This window comes from Pipistrellus kuhlii, unplaced genomic scaffold (genome assembly GCF_014108245.1).
Source record: "Pipistrellus kuhlii isolate mPipKuh1 unplaced genomic scaffold, mPipKuh1.p scaffold_m20_p_9, whole genome shotgun sequence".
Taxonomy (NCBI): Eukaryota; Metazoa; Chordata; class Mammalia; order Chiroptera; family Vespertilionidae; genus Pipistrellus; species Pipistrellus kuhlii.
The window spans coordinates 48,832,139-48,859,341 of NW_023425595.1; the positions used below are offsets into that span (position 1 = coordinate 48,832,139).

Below are 27,203 nucleotides of genomic sequence, written 5' to 3' on the forward strand. Positions count from 1 at the left end.
AGAAAACACTAGAGAAACTTCGAGCCAAAGTGCATGCTGACTTTCTACAAAATGTATAGAGGGCTTTTATTATTTGTAACATAGTCACAATTATTTAAAGTTAATAAACTTTTATTTATTTAAGGAATTTCACATGTTCTAAGTTCTTCCACTGCCTTAGTTCCTCTTGAGTTTGCGTCTTAATCATCTTACTCCCTAAAAGAAGAATAGCAGTGGTTAAACTTGGAAAATTTATTTACTTTCCCACCTCACCAATCACTAATATGAGTAGCTAAATCATATATCTCTTCAGGACAAAATAGACACTATTAAGAGTGTCTATTACATCCTATGGAGAACTTCAATTTTAGGTCACAGCGTTAAGAGCTCCTGGTTTTAGTTCCATAAGCTCTCTTTGAAATGACCCATAAATTACTATTTTTCAGATGTGTACATACCTTTTTTCCCCCCTCAATCCTGATGTCATTTCAACCAGTCCTATATAAGAGGAATAGAGATGATCATAATCACAAGCTCTATGGTAACTGAAAAGGTTTTAGCTAGACAAAGGACATCAAGGCCACAGATATCTAAGATAGCTATCATCAAATCTCACTGATTACCAATAGCTATTACAAAGACCTCCTATAGCTTACGTTAGATTTATAGTGGACAGTGATCTGGCAATGTGAATTGAGTTTAGTAAAATGTTCCCAGTAGGCTGAATGCTATGCTATTAACATAGCAGGAAAAAACCTATTGGGGAAATGTTTTGTGGTCATGTCCACGGCAAATAAGAAACTGCATTCTAAAAGCCTTGGTAATGACCATTATACTTTTGTGTGGAGTAAGATAAGACAACTTACCACAATCCTTTTAGCTGAGCTTCTTTGATCTACACTTGAATATGGACATGCTTCAAAAACTGCACCTTTGGAGAAAGATTTTAACATTCATATTAGACTAAATTTTTCAAAATACATTTCATTAGGTTCCAAAGTACCCCGACAACCAGTTCCTAACTGGCATATATTGAAAGTTCCAGGCTTGAAACTGAAAATAGTTAGAATAAGCATCTTTTGAATCAATTTAAATATTGGGAACAAATCTTATTTTAAACATAAGACTTAATCCATTTCCATGCATAAAACTCTCATAGGAAATGTTCATTTTTCAGGGAATGCTTATCTTAGAGTTTTCATGTTTTAAAATATTTACTAGGGAGATGGATGTTCAGATGGCTATTTTTCATTCAGCTCATTCAGAGCAGTTGAACATTTTGCCCATCATCATAACATCATGCTGGTGAACAGTACAAACATAGCGGTCAGCCTTTTTAATGTCCAATCTTTTGTGGGATTAATAAGCCATCAGGATGGGCTACTGTAATTAATTAAATAAATAAATGCAAGGACATTAATACTAAGGTTTAAAAAGGAGCTTAAGTTTCCTGTAAACTAAGAGGGAGTTTGAAGGAAAAAATTAAAATCTTACCTATAATCATTGGAAGCTAATTTCCTCAAGCAATTTACTTTAGGGTCCTAGAAATTAAATATTAAGAAAAACATTGTTATTTTATCAGGTGATGTAAAAAATACTATTCCTTAATTGTTTCTGAAATTGAAGTCTTTTTACTCTACTCATTGAGCCTGGCAAAAAATGTTACAGGTCTCATTGTCACCACTGTAATAAAATACTGTGATGGAAGCATAACCTGTGTCTCAATGTAGCCACATTAACAAATTTCTGGACTCCGTACACAAAAACAGTGCCCATTTTCATATAGAATGAGGCTTTATAAAAGTTTTTCTCAAGCTTACATGTACACTATGCAAAAGGTTTTGACAACTGTAGAGAAGTTCCTGCTGACACTTGCTATCGATAAAGGAAAGAAACCCCTAGAAGCAACAGAAATAAAAAGGCTTACGTAGTTCAGGTCTGAATAGTATCTGCCTGGTTTTTTAATTTCAGACACCCTAGAAAAAGACAAGTATTAGTTCCTACTGAAGATTACTTATGTCTAACTGAACAGTAAGAACTGTAAGAATGTCTCAATAAAAATACCAGGTTTAACATGCACAAAGCCAAGAAAACCAACGATGCCAGATACTGAATTTATATTGCACTGTCCTTTGAACACCCAGCAGGAATAAACTACTGAATGCAGATACCATGCAGTGCATTATGACTGAACTATAAACACTTGAGGATTAAATCTCATTGTGACAGATCCAGAAGCAGGTTAACCAATTGACAAATTTCAAAGAGGAACAGAGAGAAGGGGGAGATTAACCCAAGAACTTATGTGCATAACCCATGGATGTAGTCAATGTGAAGGCCTGGGTTGGTGAGGGGAGGGAGAGCATCTATAATACCTTCAACAATAAAGAAGTTTTAAAAAGCTAATTTCTAATTGTCATGTTAATGAGGCAACCATATTAATGCAATAAACTATAAACCCAAGTCACTATTCCTTTTGTTCAGGTGTCCTTATCAAGTTGAGATGCATAGGAACTTTTCTCATCATTTAGCCTATTGTCAAACTGACTTCCTTATACATCATTTCACTTAGTCTCAGAACCTACCAAGTGTTAAAGGAGGACTTACTCTGCTCACAAATTGCATTTTTGCACTTTGAGTCCTTAATAAAGGGAAAGAAATTAAGTGTTCAACTTACCGCTAAACATGAATAAGTGCAAATCTTCACACCTACAAATAGAACACCAAATAAAAAGACTGACAGATGCATAATTAAAAACTAAAACTTAAATAGTGCTATATTCAGCTGTCAGAATTATGTTTTAGTTCATGTCTGTATCATTCAGCAGTTGAACAGTTAAATTCATCATCTGAACTTCAGTGGTACCCTAAGGCTGTCACAATGTCAACCAGTTAAAACTTACCTAAGCTATCACTCCCTAGAATTGTACAGATCTTCAGGATATGCAAAAATACCTAAAATTAAAAAGATTATTAAGTCTGTTGCAGTTTTAGAAGCTGTCTTGTAACTCCTTCCCACAGATCTATCAGTTCTGTGAATAAAGGAAGCAACATATTTATTCTATGAGGCGTTTCCAACGACGTAAGTCTACAGAAAAAGACCCATCGGGATAGACCTCAATCATTTACACATTTTAAAAGGCATAAGTCTATAGAAAGACAATGAGAACTGATCTGCTCCAACCATTTGAACTCAAAATTATAGAAATAGTCAAACATCTTCAAATTTGTAATAAATTTAAAAGTATCCCATAAAATTGATCACAAAGGATTCCAATAACGATTCTCAAGAAATACATACTGACCACCACCCCCCACCCAAAAAAAAACATGCAAAATAACAAGTAGCTACTCTAGATAACCCAAATGAGGAATATCCATGTATAAATTCTTTTTTTATGAATTTGGTATTGCCATCTTTCACCTATGAAATTACCATATTTCACAGTAAAGTTAACATAATTTTTGCCTCAGAAATGAAGATCTATATGAAATATCTTCTCCTAAGCTACTTATCAAATATAAAAATACAGGGTTTGAATGTGGCTTTATATATTTATGTTCTTACCACTTGAAAACTTTATGCCTCCTAAACTTATAAAGCTGTGTAGTCATTTCTGGTATTAAATCTACCTCTATAGTCCAAATTCCAGTTTTGGGACCCTTTCCTGCAAGTAAAGTGAGGCTGACACTGTATCCCTATATAATGGTGATTCTCAAGATTCATTTTCTGAAATCATGTCCTTATCAGAAATTAAAAGATGGCAGAAAATCTTTTAATAATGAAACGTGGAGATTTAGATTATCTAACAATATTGACCCAAAAACTCACCTAAAGAGTAAGAGATAAATCCAGATAGTGTTCAAGATGAAACCCTAATTTAAAAAAGAAGTCAACTTCGTTACAGTGTTATCAACAGCAAAATTAAAATATTAAAGCAATATGGTTGGTATTTCCCTTGTATTCTATGCTTTTTAAATTAATCCTACAGTCCTGGAACCAGGGTTTTAGGTATTATGTTCCTTCTTATATGTATCAAAACTCATACTGAGCAATGAGTTCTGGGTTGCAAAAGAGGCTTTATTTTTAGCACTTGTATGTAGTTTTTGTCCACAAATTACAAAAACAAACATAAGTGCTATTGTGAAATGCAGTGAATTTAGCAATATAATTGGTAATATTTATGGCGAAAAGACAAATGATAGTTAATATTCCAGGCTGTCAAGAAGGGGAAATTGTTAAATTCTTGTCGACACTGAACACTCGACTATCAAGATCACATTTGTTTGAATAAAACTGGGATAAAAATAAAATAAGGGCCGAACTTGGGGACTGAAGGGTCCCGGGTTCGATTCCGGTCAAGGGCATGTACCTTGGTTGCGGGCATATCCCCAGTGGGGGGTGTGCAAGAGGCAACTGATCGATGACACTCTTTCATCAATGTTTCTCTCTCCCCCTTCTTCTCTGTATAAAATCAATAAAATATATTTAAAAAAATAATAATAAATAAAATAAGGGTTTCAGATATCCTAAGGGTGACTGTTGTCATTCATTAGTGATGACTTTATTTTTAGGGTTACAATCACTATACTTTGATTAGGCTCTTAGGCCGACATTAACAAGTATAGGCAAAAACAGTGGGACCCTTTTAAAGTTTTTATTTTTCTCACCCAAGGACATACTGAAGAGAAAGGAGAGAAATATCGATTGGCTGCCTCTTAAACAAGCCAACTGGGGATCAAACCCACACCTCAGGAACCATGTGGGTTTATGTGTCCTTACCAGGAACCAAACCAGCAACCTTTCATTGCACAGGATGACAACCAACTGAGCCACTCTGGCCAGGCAATAGGACTTTATTATTTTACAATACATTATTTCTGCTATGAAAGCCTCATTTTTTTTTTTAAATGCGCAATTTCACTTCAATTTTTCTTGGTAATTAACTTCTTCTTTAACAGTTTCTTTCTCAAATTTGTTCAGAGGTACTTTTTATTTTCACCATGGCAGTTCTATCACTAGAGTGGCATATATATTCATCACTTCACAAGTTTCTTTTTCTCTAGTTTCTTTACCTTGACATCCATATTCCTATCTCCTTTTCAAGTCATTCTTTCTTCTGTCCAATGTTTTTTGGACTTTATACTCTTTTTAGACAAAGCAGCGTCTTCAGTATGTTCTTGCTCTAAATATACATTCATCTTCTTTGGTAATTCAGAACTTATTATGAAATAATTATTCTCCTGCATAAAAGATACCAATATTAAGCAATAACTAAAACTTAATTGCTTTCTTAATTACACATAACTGAATTCTAGAGACAACACCTAAGATGTTAAAAATCCAATTAATTTTTGCTTTTATTCTCACTTGATAGCCTAGTATCAAACCTAACAATAGTACGGAAAAGTCCATTTCACACTACCCCCCAAAAATTTTATTCTTGCATTTACTGCACCAAATATTAAAGCCTTTCCAAAATTAAGCAGGGACTGTAAGACAGTAACTACTGCATAAAATCCTTCCTGTACCATCTGAGACACCCTCCCAAAAGGAAATAGAATAAAAATGTCACTTACCACCAATTTGATATCACATTCATCATCACGTTCCAGATTTGTAGCAACCTCATCCTCTTCTTCTCTGCAATATTCAAAATATCAGATGACTAAATCCTCTATAACCCAATTAATAATATATTATTACACACAAAATAGCAATACTAGCCAAGGAGGAAAATTACATGATCATGCATAACACCCAAAATTGGCTCCCATGTGCCAAGCTCATAGAGCTCAACTATAATAACCCAAATGGCCTATTATATCTTTGCTACCATCATTATTAAAGTATGAGCAAATATTAAAAGCATAAGGATGAATGAGCATTAAAATAAAAAACATTTGATAATGATTAAATTTACACTGACTCTTCAATAGGAGAGATCGATCCATCATCATCCAAGTATTTATATCTACGACTATCAAGGTCTTCTTTTTCTAAATCTTCACCAACATTCATCTGATTTAAGGATTCCTTGAGGTGGTATTCATACTTCAGTTTCTCAAGGTAGTTGAAAAATCCTCTTGCCACTGCTTGCTACAAATGAGAAAATCACAGTCTTACAAATACTTCCCTCTATCCTTATCAGAGGTGCGTTCCAAAAAAGCAAGGACCCCCTTACCGAGAGCTCTCAGTGATCTTGATTTAACTATTCTGCCATATACAACTCATGTAATACAAATGCTGACTGTAAAAAGAACTCACTGCTACCTTGAAAATTATCAAACTTACCAAAGTTGGTACAACCCAGAACAAATCTTGTTGTTTGGGAATTAATAGACTTAAATGCAGATAAACTATCTTTTAACCCCCACCTGAGGTTCTTTTTTCTATTGCTTTTAAATACAGGTGTCTGTGAGTGAGGGGGGGAATACAGGGGGAGAAACATCAATGTGAGAAACACATGGATGGATTGCCTCCAGCACAAGCCCTCACCAAGATAAGAGCCTGCAACTGAAGTACATGCCCTTGCCCAGGAATCAAACCTGCAACCCTTCAATGTATGAGCCGGCCAATGTGTTAACCACTTAAATCAAGCCATCCAGGGTGCACATAAACAAATTTTTGAGGCTTTATTATAATCACCTTAAAAAATAGGTTAACTGTCAGGCTGGTGTGGCACAGTGGTTGAGCATGGACCTATGAACCAGGTCTATTTCAATTCCTCCTGGTCAGGGCACATACCTGGGTTACAAGCTCAAGTAAGGGGTGTGCAGGAGGCAGCCAATCGATGATTACATCATTTAATGTTTCTCTTTACTCTCTGAAATCAATCAATCTATTTTAAAGTTAACTAATATCAATCCCCTCAAATCAGAATTTAAATCAAGCAATTAAAAATTTAACTATTCAAACATTAAATACAATATACTGCTAAGTACCAGGCAGTTATGTCAGAAAATGAATCCTCACTATCAATAAGAAAATAAAACCTACTAAAATCACTGAACACACAAGTTTTGTTTTGTTTGGGGGGGGGGTTGACCTATGTTACATGTGGGTTGACCTATGTTACAATTGGGAACCATTTGAGTTTTTGGGATGTTAAAAACCTGACTGGATGAGATCAAGAGATTTTACAGGAACAGCCTTGGAGCACTTCATATACAGGCAGTCACTAAATACACACATGAAAATTTCACCTAGAAGCCAATGGAAGTTTGAACTGAAGGCCGGCACATCTAAAATGTAAGTGACCAACACACCAATTCGGGCACTTTAGCTATGGGTACCCACATACACTAACTCACCTCAAATGTTAAAATTTTTCTCCAAGGTAACGGTTTACTTCCGTTCTCTGACTCTACAAATGGGAACTGAGGTCTTTTAACTCTAAGCTGTTTCTTACTTATTTGTGACCTACTGTTTTTCCTTCCTTTCGGTCTTTCCTTTGGTCTTCCTGTTGGCTTGTATTTCCTCTTTTTACGTTTCTTTGGTTTCTTTTTCTTGAATCTTTCAAAAATAGCTTTTAAAGTCAATGGTCTTGGTTCTATAGATGAGTCACTGGATGAATCTCTTGCTTGGACACTTTCAAGTGATTGAACACATTTCCTAAGAGGATTTCTTCGCCTCCGTTTAGGTGAGGAAGGAACACATTGAGTTTTAAATAAGCTGCTACCAGAGGAAGAGCTATCACTGGAGAAAAAAAGGGGGAAAATTAATGTATCCTCTTTATAAGACTGAATGCTTATTACCATTAATGCACGTTTCTTCCGAGGGCAGAAGCAGGAAAACCTGCTCAGGTTTATGTAAACCAGGTTTTTCTATTCTTTCCTCATCCTTGAGAATTACCTTTACCACCACTCCTTTTCTATAAAGATTTATGCTTCCCTAGTAATTCAAGTAAACATTATCATCAAATCTATTGTCTTCTAATGAAAATCTGGCAGTTAATATAAAAAGTGCACTTACTTTTGATTTTCAATTTCCAAAACTGAATCAGATACTGTTATGTAGTCCGGAGAATCCATTCCTGCTATCTTCCAGTCTGTCTCGAAATTGTTATTCCTCACTTCTTTGCTTTCACCAAATTTCTGACAACATAAAATACAGTCCATATGAAGTCTAGTTTCCCCAAACAAGTGCCAGCACAAACAACTAGTATCCAAGCAATGCAAAATTTGATGCAGTTTTTGTCATTATATGTAAATTAAGGTCATGCATATTTTCATATAGGGACCATCCATTTCAAATAAAAAAATTCTAAAATCTAGAAATTTTATTGATAGGCTGTATCTTTCAGTTGTGCCTCTATTGCTATCCAGTGGAACAAGGGTCTAGGAAATGTCATCCACTCAAAAAAAATATCAAACATCTTTCCAATAACAGGAAAAAAATGTAATTTTATCATTAGTCATGTAGTCATGTACAATTAATGGCCCAAAAGTCATTTTCCAAAAGCAAATGTTAACAAGGCAAGCCTCAGTATGCCAGGAAAAATAATTTGCTCTCTCAACCCATCACACCATTTTTAAATTCCTGGTCTGGGATTTTTATTTGTTGCTTTTCCCATTCATACTGATTCAACAAAATCACTATGAAACCTTTCTTGGCATATCTTTTTGTTACTATGGTTATTAATTTAAAAGTTATGAATTCTCTCTTAAAGTTCAATGGTTGGACTATTAACATTGATGTCTTTTATCTTCCTTTTAAAAAAAAAATTCCCAAAATTTTACAGTAGTTTTGGGAAATGAGTAAAGATGCAAGTTACCTTAAACATTAAGGTAGTTCAAATAATGGGCAATCAGTAAGTTCACATATATCTTATAGATTCTCCAAAATGTCCAATGGACTCACATAGTAATTTCATGGTTTTATTGTAGTTTGAATACAAAATCAGATTATGTCATGAAATGCTCAAAAATAACATTGAACTAAATTGGGTACAATGGCACTGGTGGTACACCTGAGCTTAACATTTTTTTTTTTTAATATTAGGACATTCTCAGAATAAAGTGTAATGAACTCAAAAGTCACCGTTTCGGAAACGTTATTTAGAAAGCATTTCTGAGTGTCCCTTATTCCGAAATTGGGCCACGTGGCCTGACAGTGCAACCACCCCCTCCCCCGCGGCGAGAACAAAGCTTCTCTAACCACTACCTGACCTTGGGGTGACGATCTCAGGAAACCCCTAAAGTGACCAGACGTTCCGATTTTTTTTAAAGATCCTTTCCAAAAACCGGGGCTGTCCCGCCCAAAGCGGGACCTAAACCCAGGCACAGAAAATGGCCTAAGCGTTATCACCTACAGCTCCAACACCCCGGATCACACCCACTGTAAGCGAGGTTTGTGTGCCGCCACCCTCAGGCTTGACTTCTCTGGCTCGAACCTCGCGAGCGTCGCGGGGGGAGGTGGAGTGGGGGCCGGGGAGAGCTGGAGGCGCACCCCCTCCCTCAACCACCAGGCCCGGGCGGCACCGTCCCCCGTCTTACCCGGGTAAGTCAGCGGACGGCTCGCACCACCCAGCGCCGGCTCGGTAAGGGCCTCCGCGGCGAACTCGCCACCCGCAGCCCGGGCCCGGGAAGCCGGCGCCCAGGAACCGCCCAATCCCAGCGGCGCCGCACGAAGCAAACACCGGCCTCCGCCCAGTGCGCGGAGGGAAAGACCGGGCCACCCGCGAGACCTGGTTAATAGTGGGGCCAAACTCTCGCGATAACAGTTTAGCTCCGGAAAGAACGCGAGAGACGCGAGGTGTCGGGGAGCGCCGTAGGGGTGGCCGCGGAGGGAGGAGCCGTTCCAAGTGGGCGGGGCCTGAGCTCCAAACCCAGAGGAGGCGGAGTCGCCTCTAACCGATTAGGTAAGGCTTATAACGGAGAACCTGTAGGCTAACGACAGAAAGAAACTGTGCGGCCAAGGGAACGGGAAGGGTGTGAAGTGCGAGGAGACAGCCCGGTTTGGTTCCGGGGGTCTCGCCTTTGCAGACCTGGCGTCCTAGGCGTGGGTGAGTGGGTGTGCATGGTGCCTCGAGTGCGTTGTCGGATTCTGTCTGCTTTTGCCTCCAAAAATCTCTTTTGTGTTAAAACTGAAAGGCTCTTGCTTGGACTGTCACTCAAAACATGGAACCTTTGTACTGGAACCAGTGTTACTGCGTGGGACACCCAGCTCTCTCCACCTTTGGACTTTTGTTAGCTCCAAAGTGGGGTGAGCCTCCCAGGAGTTAGTTAACATATCACTGGAGACAAATTCCTTTTCTCAGTCCCTTCGCCCTCTTAGTTCCCAAGCATTAACATAAACCAGCTTAGAAACTAGCTTAGTTTTGGTGGGGTTTCTTCCCCAAAGCAGTCACAAAACGGAATACGCTGGTCTGATTTGTGCATTTTCAGACCTCTTGTGTCATATGATAAGCCAGTAAACCTGTCTAGTCTTAGTTTAGCTAGTGTGATCTCAGGATTGGGCAGACCTAGAAGGTAATCTGGTCTATTCACTCAGCTTTGTACCAAATAATGAACAATTCCAGGCATAAAGAGTCTGATCCTGTGGGCATGTCCAGTCTATGAAATACTGTGAGCTCCAGGACAGGTATGGATGTCCCATCCACTGCTGTATTAGGGAGCAAGCACTGGGCATGTAATTTGTAAGGCTCATTGCAAAATGAAAATGCCGGGTGACTTGTTCAATAATCGGGAAATCTATCATTAAAGGTCCTAAAATATAAGCTGTGAAATGATCATGCTTTGATTGCCACTCAAAATATGCAGCCTTTGTACTGACTGGAAGCCAGTGTTACTCTGTAGCACACCCAAATATACTGGTTCCCTTTTTTCTTCCTTTTTTCTGTAGTATCTCTTTTGACCTGTCATGATGTTTTAATTAATAATATTATTTTGCTATTAATTATTGATAGCATTATTAATCATGCTATTAAATATTATACTATTATTTATTAGCATTCATTTGCTATTTAATTCACTCTAAGAAAATTTTTAAGTTTACATTAACATGATTTTTATCATTCTTTATATTGTGCAATTCCAGTTTCAAATCTATAATTATAAAAGCATAGTATGCTAATTACACCGGACATCCTTCCGGATGAAGCTGGGACTGCAAGGGAAGCCCTGGTCCCGGTGCCAGAGGGAAGCCGGTGTCAGCAGCCAGGGGATAGAAGGTCTACTCTTGCATGCATTACATGCATCATGCCTCTAGTACAAATATAAGAACATTTGTTAAATCATTTGCAGAATCATTGAAATTTCACAATTTGTATTTCATAATGCATCTAAAGCATCTACTGTTCTTACTAGAACAGCAGCAAATGCATGAGACAAACTCATCTGTGTTTATTTAACTTCCTTAATAACACTCTACCTATGGAACCCAGGGACTTGGAGTCCCGCTAAACCCCATGGATCATGGGCCCACCAGAATTCTGTGCTTACCCAGCTTCACAGATACTTCATGTGGAAGGGGGCAGTTAGGAATGATGGTGGACATGCATACTGCACCTCTCTTCTCTCATTCCATGCAAGCTCCATTGCCCTGTCAGTCTCACACAAAAGTTCAAATGTAAAATATCAACAGAGAATTAAACCAAGTGCCATTCTGAGCATATGGCCTTGTGTAGCTACACTAGTTATACACAGTGTCCCAGGGCCTTGGGTCTGGTACATTGTAAATGTTGAATAAATTGAGACTGCACTTATGCTGGTTGTTTACTAGGTACTTGGAACGGTTTTAAAAAAAAAAAAGGAAAAGGGCAGAATGGAATCACTTTTGCTAAGCCCCTTCACCAAACCCAAACTTAATAACTAATCTAATTGCAGTCTCGGCCTCTCCCAGGGTAAATGTTAAACCATTCCATCTAGAATATTCAGATCAAAACTTGTCAGGTAATCTGCTTGATAAACAACCCTCCTGTCCTTTCACCCCAAAAGAATAGGACTTGACTCTGAATGCTGTAAGATCACTCAATACAAACTCTTCCTTATTGTGAGCTGAAGTGTGTCATTCCTTCAGTGGTTAATTGGCATATGTGATGAGTTCTGGCTTTGCAGTGTGTTAGCTTTGGCTTGAATTCTGTTTCTGCTACTTATAATAGCTGTGTGGTCTCAGGTAAGCACTGTATTCTCTAGCCAATTCCTATGAAATGAGGACATCAACATGATTGAGAATATCTGTAAAGTGCCTAACATAGTGTCTGGTACATGAAATGCAGTTAATAAATAGTTATCAGCTTGGTTACCATAGCTCATTCACTCATTCTGCAGTTCCATGTATCCAACTGGTTCCTACCAGTAGTATTTCTATTCCCATCTCTAGATCCTAATCCTGGGCCACTGACTCTCAGCATTGGAGTATGAAAGGTAAATGCTGTGTGCCTCCACATGGCCCACAGCTGTCCTGGAGCCACTCTGAGTTTAGAGCAGAACCTTTCTATCCCTTTCTCTCTTCACCCCTCCAACTCCCACTGAAACACTTACACACACTACCACGCTGCTTCTGGGCTGCTGGCTTGACTGAAGTTCTACGTTTCTAAACCAGTTATTCAGGCTATAGCCCCCCAGGGTTGGACTTTCTATTTTGGTGAAAAAAGTAAACCAAAAAAAAACAGACATTTTTAAAGATAGCAAAGGGTGTAAAATTAGGATATATTTGAATTTAAACTTGAGTCATTATTATTTGTATTAGAAGCAGAAATATCTAGAATGCTTTTATCAACCTCATTATAAATAAATTTTATTAATTGAGCAGATTTTGACATGTTCTTAATTAGTACTTGCTGGGCAAAGTATGATGTTAACACTTGGAAAATCTAGGTGAAGAGTATACAGAAATTATTTATGTGTATTTCTATCCATCTGAAATTATTTCTAAAGAAAAAGTTAAAATGTCTAATTCCTGAGCAATTATAGATTACTCAACTGAAAATATGTTTGAGGCCCTAGCCAGTTTTGCTCAGTGGATAGAACTTTGGCCTGTGAACTGAAGGTTCCGGGGTTTGATTCCGGGCAAGGGCACGTGCCTGGGTTGCAGGCTTGATCCCCAGTGTGGGGCATGCAGGAGGAAGCCAATCAATGATTCTCTCTCATCATTGCTATCTCTCTTTCCCTATTCTTTCCTCTATCCTATATAATAAAGCCCTAATATGCAAATTGACCAAATGGCAGAATGACCTGTCGCTATGATGCGCACTGACCACCAGGGGGCAGACACTCAACACAGGAGCTGCCCCCAACCCTTCAGAGGGAGATGATTGGCGGCGACTGGGGACAGGTGGAGCCACCAGTCAAGCCAGGTGCCAGCAGGAGGCCCCTGATCACCCTGCGCACTGGTCACCCCACAGATCAACCCTGATCACCAACCAGGCTTAGGGACCCTGCCCTATATATTGGGAACAGTCTCTTAGATTTAAAAATTAAAACCTGGCAAGACTACTCTAACGCTGAAAAAAACAGGATGATACAGCGATGACATGCATGGACTCTGGCTTGCACATTTTGTTGTCAGCCCTGTTTCAGACACTTATAACTGTATGACAAAGCCAATTACTTCTCTCTGCTTCAGTTTTTCCACCCATAAGGTGGGGGAAATGGTACCACTGTCTCAGAAGGATCATGTTATGTACTACTTTTTATAATCAGGGCAAAAAAAAAAAAAATGTAGCTGCCCATAGAACAGCAAGATACCTTTCACCTGTATGGAAAGTATAGTCACTGGTGCATGCAGCTTCCAGGATTGCAAGAGGGATGTCCGATTTCTGTTTTAGGCCTGACATCCCCCGAGGAGTTCTGGATTGCAAGAGGATGCAGGCCAGGCTGAGGGAACCCCGCTCCCCATGCACGAATGTTGTGCACTAGGCCTCTAGTGAAATCAATAAAAATATATATTTTTTAAAATATGTTTGAGATCATTGAATTATGATTATATAGAACTTGGGGCCCATTATCAACAATTTATCTTTTATTACATTTATCTTTTATTAAGAATATGTATATTAATTAAAGTAGAGAGTAAGAGTTTATATTTGATAAAGTACTGAAATAAATGTCAAGTTCTAAGTGTATGTAATAGCATATTTGTGAGAGATGTATAGTTTGAAATTATCATCAGAACTAAAATGTAGTTTATAAGAAACCCGAGACCCTTTGGAAAAGTTAAAAAGAAACCTTTTTTGAAAGAATTTTTCCAGTGCTGCAGAAGGACCGCCTTTCACTTACTGAGTAAGCATGTAGCAGAGACTGTTCAGATTAATGAGCTTTTCCATTAACAGTTTCAATGAGAGTTCCAGCAGTGCTCTTAGAGACACCTCAGCTTTTGCCTGTGTTCCTGGTTGCAGCTGGCCCTCAGTGGGATTCCCTGCCCATCCTATTACTTTTATTCATTTCTTTTGCCTTCATTTCATTTATCTCCCTCTGCTTGCACACTTTATCACCTGAACATTTGAGGTAAGACCTAATTTCTGTGTATGTATGCCTACTTATTATAAAATATACTTAGCATATATTTTTAAAATACCAAATTATAATTGGTTAGATTATCAGGATAATTAAACATTGAGGCTGTTTACTAAGAAAGTATGTTTATTTGTAAATGAAATTTGAATTTCAAAAGCTAATCATTAACAGTTTATTTCTCTTAGTAATTTAAATTTTCTTTTTTAAAAGTGATAATCTAATATAAGTACAACCAATGGACACAAAATTCTGGGGAGGGGGGATATGTATGAGAGGGGGGCAATGGTAAAATATGTACACATAATAATTTAATAAAAAAATAAAATTAAAAAAAATAAAAATAAAAGTGATAATCTAAGAAACTTGTTTAATTTTTAGCCTAAATGTCAACTATAGAATAGAAAACACAAATGATCTATTATATAGAAGTACTTGAGCATTCTGTACAATCATCTAATTACTTCATAAAACTTAATAACTACTTTTTGTTTCAGGACCTGTAGTCCTTAGCCCAACATTAGAAAACCCCATGTTCAATCCAGGTCTGTGACTAAAGAAAATGAACCCTGTGCCCTCTTGGTTTGTCATTTCTTGTCTATTTTAAATGTCAACTATAAAGTATCAGTATTAAAAGAGATTACGTGGATATTTTGTCACCAGAAATATTGAATACTAGAAGTTGTGATTGCCTTTTATTTATTTTTATTGATTTTATATATTTTTTTAATTGATTTCAGAGAGGAAGGGAGGTAGAAAGAGAGAGAAACGTCAATGATGAGAATCATTGGTTGGCTGCCTCCTGCATGCCCCACACTGGAAATTGAGCCCAGCCACAATCTGGGCCTGTGCCTTGACAAGGAATCAAACCATGACCTCCTGATTCATATAGGTTGATGCACAACCACTGAGTCACTGTTTGGACGTGGCTGCCTTTCTGTGAGAACAGAAGCCTAACGCCCTTTTGCCCTCTTTATGTAACTGAACACTGAATGTTCATTTCCAGAGCAGCAGCTCTTTGTGCTGGGTGCCCTGTGAGCTCCTGTGATCATTAGCCTGCAGCAGTTTTACTTGTGCGTGGAGAAGGAAGAAAATGGCCTGTGCTGAGTATTCTTTTCATATGCCAAGTCTAGAGGAACTTGTTGGAGGTAAGTACAATACTTAAAAGTTTTTTAAATTATTAAATGTTATTTACGCAATGGTACTTTCAATGCAGAACTTGTTTTCCTTTTCAGTACCTGTTCTATTTGTATTGAGAGTCCAAAATTCTGGCCCTCAAAAAAAAAAAAAAATTAAACTCACTATTTGAAGATTATTGATCATTTTACAGAATGAAAATATAAAAATCTACATTTAAGGTTTAAGGGTGTGTGGTGCTCAAAGGATTACACAATTTTGCTTTATTAACTTTTTATTAGTTACAGTATTCTTTAAACATATAACCTACTGTGGTGTATTAATCGGGCTCCCAATATACTATTCCCAACCCCATATGACAGACTGCCAGTGAACTTGCTTGCTTATGTTTCTGTCTCCATGTATTTTTAAGTATTTCACCTTGTTCAAACAAGAATTTAAGACAGCTTCACAAGATAAATTAGGCAAGATAGAAAATAAAAAGAAAAAATAGGAATATAAAATGAAAACAGAACAATTTTTAATGTGTTTTTATTGATTTTTAGAGAGAGAGGAAGGGAGAGGGATAGAGAGATAGAAACATAGATAATAGAGAAACATCATCAATGAGCTGCCTCCTGCATGCACCCTTACTGGGGATTGTGCTTGCATCCCAGGTGTGTGCCCTGACCAGGAATCGAACCCACCACCTCTTGTTTCCTTGGTTGATGCTCAACCACTGAGTAATGCTGGCTGGGCAAAGACAGAATAATTGATCTGAAACTGGAGAGCCTGCCAGACTGCTAACATTTGTTTGACAGCCTTAAGGTTGTATTCTGAAGGTAACTCTGAAACCTAACCTTATTTCTCACAGTATCTGTCCTGGTAGTTCCTCAGTCCTTCTGATAAGGTTGAGGTAAAAAAGTGGACTCATATTTTACTTGGTTGTGGCTCTCTTATACCTTCCTATTTTTTTTCCAAAACTGTATGGAAGCTCATAAACAATTTGTATTGTTAGTACTCTTTGCTTGTATTTCTTTTCTATCAGTCTGATATGACAGGACAGCTGAGGCTAGATTTAGGATGACTTCTTGCTTTTTAGAAACTAATTCTATAAGACTTAAACTAATGGTTGTCACTAGTTTCAGAGAAATTTTTATAAGAACTTTTCATCCTTAAAAGTATATTGCTCTTAGATTTATAATGTTGAGACATCTATGTTTGCTTTTTTTACTTTTTTTTTTTAATCCTTCACCCAAGGATATGTTTTTTATTGATTTTAGAGAGAGGAAGAAACATCAATCGGTTGCTCCCATACTCACCCCAACTAGGGATTGAACCCACAATCTGAGTATGTGCCCTGACCAGCAATTAAAACCACCCACCTTGCCGAAACTGGTTTGGCTCAGTGGATAGAGCGGACTGAAAGTCCCAGGTTCGATTCTGGTTAAGGGCATGTACATTGGTTGCGGGCACATCCCCAGCGGGTGTGTGTGTGTGTGTGTGCAGGAGGCGGCTGGTCGATGTTTCTCTCTCATTGACGTTTCTAGCTCTCTATCCCTCTTCCTTCCTCTGTGGAAAATCAATAAAATATATTAAAAACAACAACAACAAAAAAAGCACACCCACCTTTTGGTGTATGGGATGGTGCTCCAACAGAGCCACACCAGCCAGGGCACTTTTTTTTTATTGAATAATAATATAGCTATAGTAAAGTACAGCTTGATGAATTTTAACATATTTATATCCATGTCACTATCATCAAGATCAAGATATAAAATATTTTCAGCATTCATTGCAGAAAGCTCCTTCATGTGCTTTCCCAGTCAGTATCTGTACCCAAGAGGTTAACTACTGTCCTGACTTTAGTGATCCATTTTTTAAATACATCATATAGTATAATATATACTCTTTTGTGTCTTGTCTTTCTCAGCCTGTAAGCTTCAAGGAAGTTGTTGAATATAATTGCTTAATTTCTATCAGTTTAAATATTTACATTCAATATCTTTGGAATCCTCACCTGAGTGCAGTGTTTCTCCTCAGTGGTTTATAATTACTATGATTTATACTGGTATTTATGTGTCTGAGTCTACATGATATCTTGTGATTGACTATGCTTTTTAATTATACAAGTTTATAATTATAGAAGTGCGACACACACAAAAGTTGAGGGAAGATTTGATATGTGGTGACAAACTTTTACCTCATGGTAAGTAATCGCTTTCCTTGTCTGCATTAGTTCTGCAGAAGGGGCTAAAGGATAACTTTGCTGATGTGCAGGTGTCTGTGGTTGATTGCCCTGATTTGACTAAGGAGCCATTTACCTTTCCTGTAAAAGGTAAGCAATTTTTGCTATTAATCTTTTTTTTAGTCCTAATCTTTTTCTGAAACCAGGATGATTTTTAAGGATTAAGGATTATTTTTAAGTATCTACAAATAAGGATATTGTATCAACTTTTAGACTAAATTGTGCTTAATTTCTATGCTCACTGTTTTCTTATGTTGGTCAAATACCATTTTGTACTCTTGTGGAAAGATCCAATCTAAGTTTTAGCCCCAATAGCCCTTTCCCTATTATAATCAACTTCATATTATTATTATGCTACCAACTATATCAAGGCATGCTTCGTCATGACAAATTAGAGCCACAGGTAGTTGGAACAGAACATGGGTCCCAGCTATTTACATCTTCCATTGCCTACTATTTGTAAAACTATGAGAATGGGAAAGTTATCTACTTGTAATAAATTAAACTAGTGTTTTCTAGCATTTAATAGTAATTGCATTAGATATTTGCCTATATTTAAGTTTGAGTTGTTGTTTTTTTGTTTTGTTTTGTTTTGTTTTTAGGAATCTGTGGTAAAACTAGAATTGCAGAATTAGGAGGTGTGCCTTACTTATTGCCTCTTGTAAATAAGAAAAAAGTAAGTGTACTTTTACTCTTTACACTCACATGAAGATTGTAGAATTTGGGTTGATTCCTTTTATTAGAACACTAGAAGCCAATGCACGAAGATAGGTGCTAGAATGGGCTTTCCTTTCCCTGGCTGCTGGCACCACCTTTCCATCCAGCCCAGCCCCTTTCCACTCTGGGAGCCACCTCTTTCCGCTCCAGCCCAGCCTTCCCACACTGCCCAGAGGCCCTGAGAGACCGGGGAGGGGGGGCGGTTGGGCAGAATTTACCACCATCTTTGTTGGGTTAATTTGAATATCACTCATGATTGGCTGGTGGTGTAGTGGAGGTATGGTCAATTTACATGTTTGTCTATTATTAGGTAAGATTACTGACCAATGTGGCAAGGAATTGTTGATGGACTCAGTCATAAAAGTAAATCTGGGAATTTGTATAAGTTATTATTTAAATAATGTTGTTTTCCTCTTATATAGGTTTATGATCTAAATAAGATTGCAAAAGAAATCAAGCTTCCTGGAGCTTTCATTCTTGGAGCGGGGGCAGGTCCATTTCAGACTCTTGGGTTCAATTCCGAGGTCAGCATATATATATATAATTATTTTATTTTATCGATTAGACATTTGGTTTGCCTTTTGCCTTTCTTTCCCTATCAGAAATCTTAACTTTCTGGATGAATTGTAAGTAGTTAATACCATGTCTCTCTACAGATTTGCTATTTGATACAGTTTTGTATTATAGCACATGCTCCAACTGATACAACTATAATAGGGCTCTAACCCCTAATTTCAGATTTTCTTAGAATATACACTCATTCTTAGGTGAGTCCAAGGTCCTACTGTGGTCTGCTGTGGATCTGGATTGTAATCCTTATACATCAGAGGATTTCAGCTTCTCCATAAATCTTTGATTTTAGTACAAGAGCAGCTTTTGATTTGAAGATGAGTGGAATATTTAATAATCTAGTCAACACCCCTTTTCCCACCACATTGTAGAAATCTACACCAGTAGTATGATTATTTACAAAATGTAATATCTAGTACTGTGAATGTCAATATATTTCCAACACAAAAATAGCACTGCTTCTTCACATCTCATAAACAGAGGAGTGAATGACATCTTCAATGTGCCCATTCTCTCAACCTTTACAGATATGACCATTAGTCAACAATCAAGTTCTTTTGCAGAATCAATATAATTTTCCTACTGTTCAAGGGAAAAAAATTTAATTAGACATTTTAAATGAAGCAAATGTTACAATGTAATAGGAACACTATAGGAAATACTGTAGCCAAAATTGGTCTGGCTCAGTGGATAGAGAGTCGGCCTGTGGACTGAAAGGTTTCAGGTTCGATTCCGGTCAAGGGCATGTATCTTGATTGCGGGCACATCCCCAGTAGGGGGTGTGCAAGAGGCAGCTGATCGATGATTCTCTCTCATCGATGTTTCTAACTCTCCCATCCCGACCCTGCTTAGCTTCCGAGATCAGACGAGATCGGGCGCGTTCAGGGTGGTATGGCCGTAGACTGATGTTTCTAACTCTCTATCCCTCTCTCTTCCTCTCTGTAAAAAATCAATAAAATATATATATTTTTTTAAAAGAAATACTGTAAACATTTTATAAAATGTTTTTTCTGCTTTTTGATACTTGTAAATCTTTAACAGTTTGTTCTGAATCTAAAATTAAATAGTTCAGATTTCATGATTTCTTACTAGATATTGAAATAAAAGGTCTTAAAACATAGGATAAAATTCTTTCATATTATTCAAGATACCCTGTTTGCAGAGAGATACAAAGATTGACTAATTTTACCTTATTTTTCTTTTCAGTTTATGCCAGTGATTCAAACAGAAAGTGAACACAAACCTCCTGTGAATGGAAGTTACTTTGCCTCCATTAACCCTGATGATGGAGGATGCCTACTCGAGAAATACAGTGAGAAATACCATGATTATGGGTGTGCATTACTGGCTAACCTTTTTGCCAGTGAGGGCCAACCTGGAAAGGTGATTTTGTCCATAAAAACAGTGTTTTTCAGAAGTTCTCAGCTAGAAATCTGAACTGTTACTGCCACAAATAAGGTTTTCTAAAAAATATCCAAAGTGCCTGAATTAAAGGTCTTTAGCTTAGCTGGTTGTGGCTCAGTGGTTGAGCGTTGACCTATGAACCAGGAGACCACTGTTGGGTTCCCAGTCAGAGCACATGCCCAGGTTGCAGACTCAGTCTTCAGTGTAGCGCATGCAGGAAGCAGCCAATTGATTACCTAGTCTCTTGTATTATTGATGTTTCTATTTCTCTCTCCTTCTCTTTTCCTCTCTGAAATTAATTGAAAGCAGCTCTTTCAATAACCCAGTTATGAAAGATTCAGAGAGTACTACAGATAGAGTGAAACTCTCATTTAAAAGTGATTTTAAAAATATTTAGTAAGCAATACTCTTCTTTTTAGGAATTATAAGGTATCAGGACATCCATATGGGAAGTGAGTTAGTCAAATACATTGACTGGCCAGATTATTATGATCTCTGAACACATAATAATCTGGCCACTCAGTATATATATACATTAGAGGATGCATGAATTCATGCATGGATGAGGTCCAGCCAGCCTGGCCAGGGGGAGGGATCATGGGTGGTTGGCCGGCCTGCCTGCTGGTCGAACTCCCGGTCGAAGGGACAATTTGCATATTAGCCTCTTATTATATAGGATATACACTGAGCAGCCAGATAATTATCCATTCAGAGATCATAATAATCTGACCACTCAATGTAGATGAACTATGTAGCTGATACTATCTACCTATAATTAGAATCTAGGCAATTTGTTCATTCCTAACTGATCAAACATTGATTGAATTAGAAATGATGGTAGCAAAAATTATAGCAAGACAGAGGTAAGGAAAATTAATGCCTCACTTCAGATTTACTTCATGTTAGAACACAAAAGGAAGATTTCAGTTTTAGCTTTGAGAATGCTTAGATTTTATAAGTACAGATAGCTGCTTCAACTACTTTGAGAAATGAGGTAAAGTAAAAATACCTAATAAAGTGAAGATAACCTAAGTCCAGAATTTTAAAGGAAGTGATAAAATATAATCATTTCCCCTCCCCCGCAATTAAAGAATCCAGTTATGGGAGATTCAGAAAGTAGGCAGAGTGAAAGTCTTATTTCAAACTGAGGTTAGGAATAACACATAGTAAGCAGTACCCTTTCAGCCAGGGAACTCTCAACCCTTGACCACCTTGGCAATGTAATGATAAGAATCTCTAGAGTTCAGGGAAGGATTTAGCCATAACTCTTAGTCCAAGAAAGCATGACTAAGAATTATTATTAGAGTAAATGTTCTATAACACACACACACACACACACATCTATAAAAAAGTGAATATTTGCTTACCGTATTTTCCTGCGTATAAGACGACCAGGCATATAAGACGACCCCCTAATTTTACAGTTAAAATATAGGTTTAGGCCTATATTCGCTGTATAAGACAACCCCCCCATTTCCGAGGCAACACCAGTTCTTTTTTTAATAGACCCCCTCTCTGACTCTGGCCAATCTGAGCAGGCTTTTTTTTTTTCGTTTCAAAAGTCGTCTTATACGCCGGAAAACACGGGTAATCGCATTTAGATTATATGTTTTACTTTGGTAGATATTTACATAAAATTTTGCACCTTAGAACAATGGTATGCATATTTATGTCTCTCAAGGTCATTGAAGTGAAAGCCAAAAGAAGAAATGGAAAACTTAATTTTGTGACCTGTATGAGACAGACTCTTGAAAAACATTATGGAGACAAGCCTGTAGGGATGGGAGGTACTTTCGTAATTCAGAAAGGAAAAGTGAAGACTCATGTTATGGTAAGGGCCTATGGGGGTCTGAATGCATACATTTGTGGATATGTATGTGTGTGCATGTGCTTAAGATTCTACAACAGAATTATAAATTTTAAGGAAAATAATTGTGTATATGTATTTTTTTCCAAAGGAAATGAAATCAGTATCTTGAAGGGATATATACACTCCTGTGTTCACTGCAGCATTCACAATAGCCAAGTTATGAAAAATCATACATATATATATATATATAAATAATTTAAAAACGAAGGAAATCCTGTAATTTATGATAATATGGATGAATTTGCAGGACATTATATTAAGTGAACTAAGCCAGACAGACAAGAGAAAGATAAATATTGCATGATTTCACCTATATGTAGAATCTAATGGTGATTGTCAGGGGTTTGGAAGTGATGGCAGGGGGAAATGGAGAGATGTTGGTCAAAGGATAAAAACTTCAGTTATAAGATGAACAAGTTCACCCAGCCAGTGTGCCTCAGTTGATAGAGAGTCTGGTCACGTACCAAGAAGTCGCCAGTTCAATTCCCATTCAAAAAGTGTGTGGGAGACAGTGGATCAATGTTTCTCTCTCTCTTTCCCTCTCCCTCTTTCTCTAAAAACCAATTTAGAAAAAGACGAGAAAGTTCTAGAAACTAATGTACATAATGGTAAATATAGTTAATAAAAAATATTGTGTGCTATAGGATGATACAAGATTAGGATGAGGATATACTCACAGGAAAACCGATGCTACAAAAAGTAAAAATATATTTATTCGTTCATACGTTTTAGTGTGTACACACTGATTGGTGATCCTTTTAAAAACGAAGGTGTATAATTTTAGATACCAAAAATAGTCAACACAATGTATAAGAACTCTTAAAGTTTTTAACTTAATATAAAATTTTAATTCTCAAAAATAATCAGTATGTTTACCTGTTTAATGATCTTTTATTGTAGCCTAGAGAATTTTCTCCCTGCCCTTTGAACTCTGATGAAGACGTGAATAACTGGTTGCATTTTTACGAGATGAAGGCTCCTTTGATTTGTCTGCCAGTTTTTGTCTCCAAAGACCCAGTAAGTCTGTGTATTTATATTGTAGTATACCACAATGATAATGTTCAAGTTTTAGGATCGTTGTGTTTTTTTTTAATTTGGCATTTTTTTTGTGTGTTGTTATTTAAGAACTAGAATAGTCTTTAGAATTATCTTAAAAGATAAGGAAGCAGTTGGCTAACAATCTTGAGGTAGGCAGAGCAGATTTTACCTTTGAGAAAATGAAGATACAGGCATTTTAAATAATACCCGAAGACATGCTATTACCGTATTTTTCGGACCATAAGATGCTCCGGACCATAAGACGCACCAGTTTTTAGAGAAGGGAAATGAAGAAAAAAAGATTCTGAAACAAATAGTGTCCTAAAATATTTTATGTGCATTAAAACCCAACATCACAGTCATAAACACATGTAATCAACCCTGTAAAGTAAACAGCAGCATTTAGAACCATTTTAGAGCTGGGCAAGCACACAGAGACCACACAGAGCCGGGCAAGTAAAAAAACTTTTTTTTTTAAAGTATATGTGTAGGCTATATTTGGACCATAAGACGCAGGGACTTTCCCCCCCCCCACTTCTGGGGGGAAAAAAGTGCGTCTTATGGTCCGAAAAATACGGTAAATAGTAGAATTACAACATGACTCATTGTATTTGCTGTTTATTATATTGTTCATTATATCTTAATACTATACACTGGGAAAAATATTATAATATAGATCAATTCAAAGTAAATATATACCAAAATAATGGCTAGTGATATCTTTTGATCCAATGATTACATGCCTAGGAATTTATCCTTATTTGCATGACTGTGTAAAATTATTAGTTACAAAGTTATTCATGACAGAATTTCTATAAGAGTAGAATAACTGGAAATAATCTAAACATCAGTTGGAAAGTGGCATGTACATAGAATAGAATATAAGGAAACTCTTTTATGATCTGATATTCAAAGATCTCAAGCTATATTGTTACATAAAGAAAAACAACAGAGGAGAATCCAAGATGGCTGCACAGGTAAACACCTAGCCGCAGCCGCACACAACAATTTCAATAAAATACAACTAAAATATAAAATGGACATTACCCAGAACTACAGGAAAGTCGACTGACTGGAAATTCTACAACGAGAAGCAAGGAGAAAACCAGAGGAAGAGCAGAAGCGCTGTAAAAGCCTAAGGTACGGAGACACGCAGCACGCGTGGAGAGGATGGAGCTGGAGAGGAGGGGCGGCTGAGTGCCTGGCTGGCGTTCCCTAGCGGGAAGGAGATAAAAGCTCCGACTGTGCTGGGCCCCAGTTCCAACTGCTCTGAACCCCAGTTCTAGGCCAGACCCCGGGGACCCAGGCTCATCCATAGGGAGCTGGGCTGTAAGGCAGAACCCCAGGGGAGCGGCGAAAGAAGGTCCCGGAGGCAAGCACATTGCGTGCAGAGTAGGGACGGTTGGCTGTGCCACGGGATTGCCCTGGCAGGAAGGAGACAGGGGCTCCAGACTGCTCTGAACGCCACCTCCAACTCCACTTCCAACTGAACTGAACCCCAGTTCCGGGCTCATTGGGGGAGAGGCTAGACTTTGGTAGCAGGCAAAAATCGAGGGCACCTTTCTCTCATCAGAGGTGCTTGCAATGAGTACTGAAGGACCCTGGGGATTACTGAGACTCAGGAACCGCATAGGGCGGGGCTGATGGAAGTCAAGACTGTAGGCTCCACCCTGAATTCCCACCCAGCCCCATGAGGGAAGCTGCGAAAATGCCAAGACGATGAAATAGATCACAAATGAAAGAAATGAAGGACAAAAAGCGACTGGATATAGAGTTCAAATCTACGCTTATAAGGTTTTTCAAGAATTTCCTAGAAAAGGTCGATAAGACCTATGAGGATATGAAAAGGGATCAACTAGAATTAATAAGAAATCAATAAGAAATGATAAGGGATCAACAAGAAATAAAGAATACATTGTCTGAAATAAAAAATATTATACAGAGTCCTAAAAACAGAATGGAAGATTGCAAGAATCAAGTCAAAGATTTGGAACATAAAGAGCCAGAAGGCACTCCTCCACAGAAGCAAGAAGGCAAGAGAATCCAGAAAATTGAAGATAATGTAAGGAACCTCTGGGACAACTTTAAGCAAACCAACATCAGAATTATGGGGGTCCCAGAAGATGAGAGAGAGCAAGATATTGAAAACATACTAAAAGAAATAGTGACAGAAAACTTCCCCCACCTGGTGAAAGAATTAGACTTACAAGTCCAGGAAGCGCACAGAACTCCAAACAAAAGGAATCCAAAGAGGATCACACCAAGAAATATTCAAGGTGATGAATAGTAAGAACCTACAGCCAAAGATAATCTACCCAGCAAAGCTATCACTCAGAATCGAAGGCCAGATAAAGAGCTTCACTAATAAAAAAAGCTAAAGGAGTTCATTACCACCAAACCAGAATTATATGAATTGCTGAAGGGGGTTCTTTCGGAAGAGAAAGTAAATAAAGATAAAAATTATGAACAACAAATATGTAACTATCAACAAGTGAATCTAAAAACCAAGGAAGTTAAAAAAAAATTTTGATGAATAATATTAACTGTTGAATATAATAGAATCAGGGGTATGGAAGGGGAGTGAACTGACGCTTCTTGGGGAAAAGGGGAGATGGGGATGTGGGAAGAGACTGAACATAAACTGTGCATCTATGGATGAGGACAATGGGGGGTGGGGAAAGGGCAGAGGGTGGGGTGGGAACCTGGTGGAGGAGAACAATGGAGGGGGGGGAAGGAACATTTGTAATAATATGAACAATAAAAATTTATTTAAAAAAAGAAAAACAACATGCAGCACAATATGTAAAGAGTACTACTATTTGAGTGAAAAATATCTTTCTAGAAGGATATGGAAGAAACTGCTTACATTAATTGCCTGTAAAGAAAGGAAGTAAGTGGTGAGGACAAGAAATGGAAAGATGTTTTTTACTGTATTCTTTTGAATCATATGAATGTATTACCTACTTAAATAATAAAATAAAAACTACCATAATATAAATTTAAAAGGCCTCCTTCCCTCTTAAGTAAATTCTGTTCAAAGTAATTTGAATATTAACAGATGGTTTGTCTATTGTTCTAGGGGTTTGATTTGCGATTGGAGCACACTCACTGTTTTAGTCATCATGGAGAAGGTGGACACTACCATTATGACACTACCCCAGATATAGTGGAGTATCTTGGCTACTTCTTACCTGCAGAGTTTCTCTATCGCATTGATCAACCAAAAGAGACTCACTCATTTGGGCGGGATTAAGTCAACTGCTATTTATTTAGAAAAGAGAAATGATTAACTAAGTTGATTAATTGATTTACTCAGGAGTTGATGCAAATATAAAATCCAACAGAAATTATCTCACTAATTAAACTCTCTATTTTTGGCCTTTGAAATGAAAGGTATGTTGATATTATGCTATGTTTTATAGGTCTATTGAAAAAAGTTTATTGGGAACAAAGATACATAACAGAGATGTTCTTCATTCTTTTTTTCTAAAAATCAGTCTTATATTTATACCTGAAATATAAATGCGCCCTGGAGTCATGTGATTGGTTATTTTTACATAACTTTTGCGGTAAGTTATGTAAATTACAAATAGTAATCACATTTGTTTAAGATATTAAAATTTTCAACTTAGTCTCAAAACTGCAAATAGGATATTAGAAAAATCAGTGTTGGAAATTTTGATAGTTATTGAAACTCTGCATTGAATTTAAAAAATCCATTTTAGAAGTCAGAGTGTTTAATAATTTAAACACTTTTATCATGGAATACAGTGGTCAGAAGGAGGAGCTTGACCCCTTTTGGTG

General features: G+C 37.4%; 3 protein-coding genes and 8 non-coding genes across 40 annotated transcripts in view; 2 read left to right on the forward strand and 9 right to left on the reverse strand.

Annotated features, from left to right (window-relative positions):
* Positions 1-118, forward strand: part of CEP295 (centrosomal protein 295) — a 49,571-nt gene extending 49,453 nt beyond the window's left edge. The window contains 1 exon segment of the mRNA XM_045577725.1: positions 3-118. Coding sequence (XP_045433681.1) covers positions 3-59 — 57 coding nt within the window. The 3' untranslated portion in view covers positions 60-118.
* TAF1D (TATA-box binding protein associated factor, RNA polymerase I subunit D) lies at positions 38-9,648 on the reverse strand. Of its 26 annotated transcripts, XR_006740849.1 has the most exons (11): positions 9,478-9,648; positions 7,955-8,076; positions 7,294-7,678; positions 5,904-6,079; positions 5,560-5,623; positions 2,883-2,934; positions 2,657-2,688; positions 1,474-1,520; positions 846-910; positions 438-477; positions 38-195 (listed from the first exon to the last, which is right to left on the reverse strand). XR_006740849.1 is itself a non-coding variant. In XM_045577732.1 (10 exons), the coding sequence occupies exons 2-9, from the start codon at positions 8,011-8,013 to the stop codon at positions 463-465; spliced, it is 840 nt and encodes a 279-aa protein (XP_045433688.1). In that variant the 5' UTR covers positions 8,014-8,076; positions 9,478-9,648; the 3' UTR covers positions 38-195; positions 438-462. The 26 variants fall into 26 exon arrangements, 17 of the variants coding, with proteins under 17 accessions (XP_045433688.1, XP_045433691.1, XP_045433687.1 ...); XR_004986374.2 differs by having other exon boundaries at positions 38-477; XM_045577732.1 differs by lacking the exons at positions 1,474-1,520; positions 2,883-2,934 and adding an exon at positions 3,812-3,855.
* LOC118713834 lies at positions 277-406 on the reverse strand. Its single transcript, XR_004986396.1, has one exon. It is a non-coding gene; the product is annotated as a small nucleolar RNA SNORA25 (small nucleolar RNA).
* LOC118713841 lies at positions 685-809 on the reverse strand. Its single transcript, XR_004986403.1, has one exon. It is a non-coding gene; the product is annotated as a small nucleolar RNA SNORA32 (small nucleolar RNA).
* Positions 1,207-1,279, reverse strand: LOC118713830. Its single transcript, XR_004986393.1, has one exon. It is a non-coding gene; the product is annotated as a small nucleolar RNA Z40 (small nucleolar RNA).
* LOC118713837 lies at positions 1,637-1,774 on the reverse strand. Its single transcript, XR_004986399.1, has one exon. It is a non-coding gene; the product is annotated as a small nucleolar RNA SNORA1 (small nucleolar RNA).
* LOC118713832 lies at positions 2,024-2,161 on the reverse strand. The gene has a single exon (XR_004986395.1). It is a non-coding gene; the product is annotated as a small nucleolar RNA SNORA8 (small nucleolar RNA).
* LOC118713858 lies at positions 2,763-2,834 on the reverse strand. The gene has a single exon (XR_004986417.1). It is a non-coding gene; the product is annotated as a small nucleolar RNA SNORD5 (small nucleolar RNA).
* Positions 2,975-3,101, reverse strand: LOC118713843. Its single transcript, XR_004986404.1, has one exon. It is a non-coding gene; the product is annotated as a small nucleolar RNA SNORA18 (small nucleolar RNA).
* On the reverse strand, positions 3,996-4,120 carry LOC118713849. Its single transcript, XR_004986409.1, has one exon. It is a non-coding gene; the product is annotated as a small nucleolar RNA SNORA40 (small nucleolar RNA).
* Positions 9,649-9,854: 206 nt separating the features above from the next.
* On the forward strand, positions 9,855-26,671 carry CUNH11orf54 (chromosome unknown C11orf54 homolog). Of its 5 annotated transcripts, none has more exons than XM_045577726.1 (9): positions 9,855-9,986; positions 15,443-15,584; positions 17,792-17,890; positions 18,403-18,476; positions 18,940-19,041; positions 20,294-20,470; positions 22,173-22,322; positions 23,262-23,378; positions 26,479-26,671. In XM_045577726.1, exons 2-9 carry the CDS (start codon positions 15,530-15,532, stop codon positions 26,650-26,652), a joined length of 948 nt encoding a protein of 315 aa, XP_045433682.1. In that variant the 5' UTR covers positions 9,855-9,986; positions 15,443-15,529; the 3' UTR covers positions 26,653-26,671. The 5 variants fall into 5 exon arrangements, with proteins under 5 accessions (XP_045433682.1, XP_045433684.1, XP_045433683.1 ...); XM_045577727.1 differs by lacking the exon at positions 9,855-9,986 and adding an exon at positions 14,042-14,430 and having other exon boundaries at positions 15,448-15,584; XM_036428692.2 differs by lacking the exon at positions 9,855-9,986 and adding an exon at positions 14,044-14,430.
* The last annotated feature ends 532 nt before the right edge of the window (positions 26,672-27,203 follow it).